Raw genomic sequence first — 6,706 nt, 5'->3', positions numbered from 1 at the left:
AACCGAGAACGATTGACACGACGGTGTGAACGGGGTTCCGCCTGAGTTGTCTTGGTTGGTGCTGGTTGCGCTCCACCTTCCGCCAAGGAACCTGCAAACAAGCCTTGCACCACCACCAGGGTGGTGATGGCCCTCCGACGGTCAAGTCAGAGGAGATTGGAGGAGGAGAGATGATAATCACAAGTGGGAGAGAGTGCTCTGGGAGGTATTGCTTACCCCCCCCCCTTCTTCCCCCAGCCGCATATATGCCTGGCTGGGAGGTCTCTCAGGGGGGTTTGTCGTCGTGGGGCACGATAGAATGGCCACTGACATGGCCGTTACGGGGCGTCGTGGAGCAGCGCCGGGTACGGTCATGGCAGGGCGTAGTGGAGCTCCGCTTTGTACGGTCGATACAGGAGATCGTGGGCAGCATCGGGTACAGCCGTTGCAGGGAGTAGTGGAGCAGGAGGCCGCGGCGTGCCTCTGGAGAATAGCCTGTCGTTATCAAAAGATCTCCGATTCGGGGTCGGAATGCTGGATCATAGGGCAGCCGACCCGGGGTCGGGCTGCGGAGCCGAGGAGGTCCGACTCGGGGTCGGAGTGCTGGATCATAGGGCAGCCGACCCGGAGTCGGGCTGCGGAGCCGAGGAGGTCCGACTCGGGGTCGGAGTGCTGGATCATAGGGCAGCCGACCCGGGGTCGGGCTGCGGAGCCGAGGAGGTCCGACTCGGGGTCGGAGTGCTGGATCATAGGGCAGCTGTAGCTTTCCTGGATACGCGTGCCGATCACGTGGGGCATGGCGGCTCAATTCCCCCATAACAAGCAATAATACTAATAATAGTAATATAGTAATAATACTAATAATACTAATAATATTACTAATATTTATACAAATAATAATTTTAATAATAATACTAATAATAATAAGTTTTTTTGACTTAGATATTTATTTTCTTTTGAAGATAGCATGCAATCGGCCGCTTACTTCCACGTGAGATTGTGCTTTTGGTACGGTACGGAGCGTTGCAATAAATCTCATCTCTTATATGTATTCCGCTTCAGAAAATGAACTACATGTGAGGTGCACTGATCGTACATGCTCCTTGGGTTATATTTTTCAACTTTTTAGCTAGAAACTTATTTGCAATATTTTTATTTTACATGGAGTTAATTATGTTGACATCTAGCTTGGAAACCTCGTGTAGAATTTAAATTTCGGCATCACTTTCACTTTAGTGGCAATTTCGAGTCCTTCAAGGGAAGTTGCATGTAGCTCAAGTCCGGTTCGATCATACGGATACCTACAACTCAAATTAAGTGGTAAGTTGAGTTACTTATTAGGCCACAATTTAAAGCTATTATGTAGCTGGTCAATTTATAGTCAAATAGCTATAGAACAAGTTGCAGCCTCTTAAGTAAGTATCTTAATTAAAAAAAGAAAAATTTTTCATCCATTTTCCTATCCTCCATTTCACCTACTCTTCCTCTACCACCACCCAAGGCCACTGTATGTTGCCTTTAGCCACTCTTCTTCACCTTCTCCACCATTCTCAAGAGCTATATCTTTCACTCTCTCCTTACGAACATCCAATTCCATACCCATGTCCTCTCCATTGGTGGTTTCAATATCAATCTCTTCATCTAGAACACCCTCATTTTCATGTACATCTAGTGTTTCGACTCTCAGATGTTTGATGGAATATCTATCATATGAATATGAGCAAGGAGCAAGAATTCTGGTAAGTGAGCCTCTTTGGTAAATAGATAATAAGATAAAAAATCTCCGGTCATCGTGTAAAGAGTAAGATTAAGTAAGGTGCTATCCATAATACTAATGTTTGGTGTTTATATTTATAGTAATTTTTTTTCTTTTTAACACTAGTAGTGAGTTTCCTTGAAAACAATTATTGCAACTTAAGTTGCAATCCAACAAGGACTACCTAACTTTAAACATTCCCCGAACTACATTCAAAAATTAAAAAAAACAAAAACTATATTTCTATTTTTATATTTTTTAAAATATAAATATATTTTACATAGTTAATTATTTTTGAAATATAAATATAATAGTAGTGGCATTAAGACGATCATAACGGCGGCAAAGATGACTACAATGGTAGTGGTGGTGTGGTAAAGAGGCAGTGATAATGGCAATAAAGAGGGTGACATACTTGATATATTAGTGGTAGTAAAGATGGAAATGGGGTGGCAACGATGCTCTCAATGGTGGTGACGACGATATTAATAATTGTAATAAAAATATAAATTTATTATATATATATATATATATTATTTTTTAAAAAAATAATAAAAATAAGTTAAATAAAATAAAAAATATAAACTATTTATTTGAAATAAAAAAGATTCAAAAATACCTCCTCCACAAGTTAGTAATGAACGAACGTTGGGATTCGCGAATTATCATTAGCTCTTTGCCTTGTTTAAGTCTCAGATACGCTGGAGCTCGTATTCTCATCTATTCCGTTCATCACGTGAAGTGAACGCGATCATGTATGCGGATTGCCAAGACTTGGGTTCTATAATACGCGAGCGCTTGTTCCCCCCATCCTTCTCCCCTCTAAAACCCTAGTAGCTCTCTGAAACCCTAAACCGCAGGCCATGGCGCTCTCTCTCCGCTTCCGCCGAGCCCTTGCTCTATCCTCCTCCCTCCTCAAAAATCGTCCCTTCTCCTCGATCGCCTCTTCTTCTTCCCCTCCTCTCCCTGTCTCGCAGCCCCGCGCCGCCCCGGCGCTCCTCGGAAACCCTAGCATTCGGCCCCATTATCGCATCCAGTCTCTCTCGTTCCGGTCGTCGGCGATTCTCTCCGATCGCCGGGTGGACGGCGGCGGCGAGGAGAGGAAGATATCGCCGGACGAGATTTTGTTCGAGGGCTGCGACTACAACCATTGGCTCATCACGATGGACTTCCCCAAGGACCCCGCTCCCACCCGCGAGGAGATGATCGAGACCTACATCCAGACCCTCGCCAAGGTGGTCGGGAGGTAAGCCTTAATTCTTCTTCTGGATTTTATGAAGTGATTTTGGTTTGTTCGTTCTGCTAGGGAACTAAGCAAACAAATTTGCTGGTTAAAATGGAAACTTTTCCACCTAAATTGGATTTGGTAGGTTTCTTATTATTGGAATTTGGTTGGTAGGGTTTCGATGGTTCGCATATGAATGATGGGATAGATTGTCGAATTTGAATACATATTTGCATTTATCACATGGAGTATACCAGTGGGATGCTGTGTTATGGATTGGAATGTTTGATATTTCCCCTCTGAGTTATAGTAGTTCCTGTTGCTGTTTAGTATCAGCCACCATTTTGAGCCTAACTAGTGGTGTGGGTTTTATGTATCTTTTTGGCTATGAATGTTTGATGTGTTATGCAATAATCTGTCTGGTATTGCTTCAATTTTCTGTTTCTGTTTGAAAAATCGAAGAAGAAAAATAAACTATATTGAACACAACATGTATGATGAATCTCTTTTGTTTTTTAAGTTGTTTGTAAACTCTTTTTAGCTTGTGGTAGCAAAGATGCATTGTTTTCAAAAATAGAGAAAGTCAGGAAGGAATAGCAGAAATTTTATGATCTTTAACGTCAATCTCCACATGGTATTTTACTAATTTGTAGAGTAACAGAAACACAAAAACAAAAACTATACCCAAACAGGCCATAATTTAGTTTGTCTGCAGATTTATTCTTGAAATCTTACTAATGCAAAATTAGAACCTAATTTCTGATTCAGTTGAAAATGTAAAATGACCTACATGGTTCTGTAAGTCTTTATTGTGGATGGAGATATTTAATATTCTCAGTCAAGGTAAATAAAAATTTCTTGCTGATTAATTGTGGATAGCTTGAAACTAGTTTTATGTGAAATGAAGGAATACAATATCAGTTCTATAATGGTTATAGCAGTCATTTTGATTGGGCTCTCATATGTATTACACTTCATGATTATGCAGCAGTGGAAATCTTTTTTTTTTGTGTGCTTCCAGTATAATTTATATGGTACGCTAATATACTAATTGATTTTGGTATTTGGCGATTTTTTAAAAATAAATTAAGATGCATATTAATTTTTAAGCAGCAGTGCTTTGTTTTACATCATGATTTGATCCAATGCTCTTATACTTTAGAAATAACTCTTTTTTAGAACATGATTTGTTTCTTGTTGCTGCATCTTCTTTGATGTTTTACCTTCTGACCTCAACTATATTTTTGGTTATCATATAATGGACATGGATATTCAGAAAGTGTTAATCCATTCTTGATGTTTGCAGTGTGGAGGAGGCAAAGAAAAGAATGTATGCTCTCAGCACCACAACCTACACTGGTTTTCAAGCTGTAATGACTGAAGAAATGTCTGAAAAATTTCGAGGTGAGTCCTGTCATCTCATGGGAAGCTTGAATTCAGGATTCAAATGCTTACAACTTACATCATTGTAATCAGGTTTGCCTGGAGTTGTCTTCATTTTGCCTGACTCATATATTGATCCAGTAAACAAGGAGTATGGAGGTTTGCTACTTTCCATTTTTTATTTTTATTATTCATGTTTGCAAATTCTGATGAGTCCTCTCATATGGTGGACTATGGGTCAAACATGTATAATGTTTGATTCGAAGTTGGTAGATTTTTATTCAGTGAGCCAGAACATTTAATTGATGAGACAGTTTGGTAGCATTTATATGTTGATTATATGTTCATTTCCCTTTTGTCTTGAAAAATTTCAGGAGACAAATATGAAAATGGTGTTATCACTCCAAGACCTCCTCCAATTCAATATGGCAGGCAAGGAAGACCGAGAAACCAAAACAGGTATGACCGGCCTAATTATAACAGGCCACCACCACAAGGAAACCTGCCACCTGGGAACCAGGGTTATGTTCAAGGAGATGGAAGAAATTATGCTCCACAGCAGACCTATAGCCAGGGTGGACAAGATGGAAGGGGCTATGGTCCACCTGGAGGTAGAGATTTTCCTCCTGGAGAGAGAAGGGAATTTGGGCAAGGTGAACGAAGAGATTATGCATCGGCTGGGGTAAGAGATGGTTACCAGGGAGAACGGAGAGATCCCATGCCTTCGTATCAAAGAGATTTTAACCAAGGATATGGAGGTAATTTTGGCCCTCCAGGGCAGAGGAACTTCCCACAAGGACAGGGAAGAGATTATAGATATGGTGGCTCCCCTGGTTTTGGAAATTATGGGCAAAATCCAGGCCCTGGTTACAGTGGAGATTACAAACAGGGGTCGGGTCCTGGTTACAGTGGACAAGGTTATGGCACAGATAACGGACAAGGATCAGGACCTGGATATGGGGCAGATCATAGGCAAGGACCAGGTTCCAGTTATGGGCAGAGCCACTCTGGTTCTGTAGAAGGACAACCTCAGTCATGGCAGGTATAATATCCATTTAAACTTGTTGAAAAATCTTGTTTTTTTGTGGCTTGCGTGCCATGCTGATATGATTCATTTGCCAACCTTAAGATTTTAAGTTGCACTGTTCTAAAGATTGATGATATACATAAGATGCCATATTTTGAATTGGTATATATTTACGAATTTTTAAGGTACCAGGTCATGCTGCATTTGCGTAAATGATGGATATTGCTTATGAGACTGGGAAATGTGGTTTTAAATGGGCTTTTATATGGAATGCTAAAGAACTGATACACTGATGCAGTAAAGCTTAAATTACATATAGTTATTGGAAATTCCTTAGATCCCCACAGAAGAGCCCTAAAATTTTATACTGTCTTTGGACTGCTACAATATTGCTTGTAGGCATGAATCTATCTATTGTAAATATATTCACTGTGTGGATTATGAATTTTTTGCTTGCAGTTGCTACAATGTTGCTGAATTGTGAATTTGTCTATGAGAAAAATAGGATTATAGATCCCTTTTTTTTCACGCTTAATTATACTTCCAATGCTATAACTTGTGAATATTTCTTTTTGTTGTAAATCTAACATGCTGCCGAAGTAAATGGTTCTTGTGGATCTGTGGCTGCAGTTTTGAGAGATTCTTGTGAAATGACCCTGATATTTCTCGGTTATACAGGGTGGTCAAACAATATAGCTTTGGTAACACTCAACTTCAACATACTAAAACTTTTCATTGCTAACCTAGAAGTTTGTGATCTGTCTAATAATGTGATATGATTGTCTATGGCTGATATATTTGGTTTGTTTTATTGCTTATGCTGGATCTATGGCTGCAAACTATGACTGGGGTTCTGTTGAAATGATTAATTCCAAAATTCATTTATTTGAAATAACATTCCATTATTACGTGACACAGGGGCAGCCTTCACATACCGGTGTCGAAACGAGTTGGAATTCAAGCAGATGAAATACATAATTGCTCCCTGAAGATGCATAGCAGCTCTCAGTTCGCTGTAAATTTGTGTTAAGGGTGCTCATTCTAGCTAATGTATGGCCATTTTGACGCAAACTGTTAGTGGAGCTCATATGAATCTGTTAGCTGTGTCTGGTTTTTCTTTGGTTAGCACTGTGATAAATTTGACGTTTTGTTTCTGCTGATGAGCTTTATGGGACTAAAGAATTAGTTCCTTGAGTGAAGATGAGTAATCCCTAACGCAGTTATTTGATTTCTGTTTTGAGTTGCCGCTATTTTGTGAGCCATCCAGCTCTATTCTTAACGTGACAGTATTGTGCAGACCATAAGATGGGACTTGAGTTGGTTGTTTAGAAGGTGT

The 6,706-nt window shown here is 40.1% G+C and overlaps 1 protein-coding gene across 1 annotated transcript; it reads left to right on the top strand.

Moving 5' to 3' along the window:
• Positions 1-2,468: 2,468 nt before the first annotated feature.
• On the top strand, positions 2,469-6,602 carry LOC103704833 (multiple organellar RNA editing factor 1, mitochondrial-like). Its single transcript, XM_008788295.4, has 5 exons — positions 2,469-2,981; positions 4,267-4,364; positions 4,437-4,502; positions 4,718-5,385; positions 6,289-6,602. Exons 1-5 carry the CDS (start codon positions 2,599-2,601, stop codon positions 6,337-6,339), a joined length of 1,266 nt encoding a protein of 421 aa, XP_008786517.2. The 5' UTR covers positions 2,469-2,598; the 3' UTR covers positions 6,340-6,602.
• Positions 6,603-6,706: the final 104 nt, after the last annotated feature.

The sequence above is a fragment of the Phoenix dactylifera genome, chromosome 14 (genome assembly GCF_009389715.1).
Source record: "Phoenix dactylifera cultivar Barhee BC4 chromosome 14, palm_55x_up_171113_PBpolish2nd_filt_p, whole genome shotgun sequence".
NCBI lineage: Eukaryota > Viridiplantae > Streptophyta > Magnoliopsida > Arecales > Arecaceae > Phoenix > Phoenix dactylifera.
The sequence above is the reverse complement of the archived record's forward strand: the minus strand, read 5'-3'. Positions and strand labels throughout refer to the sequence as shown.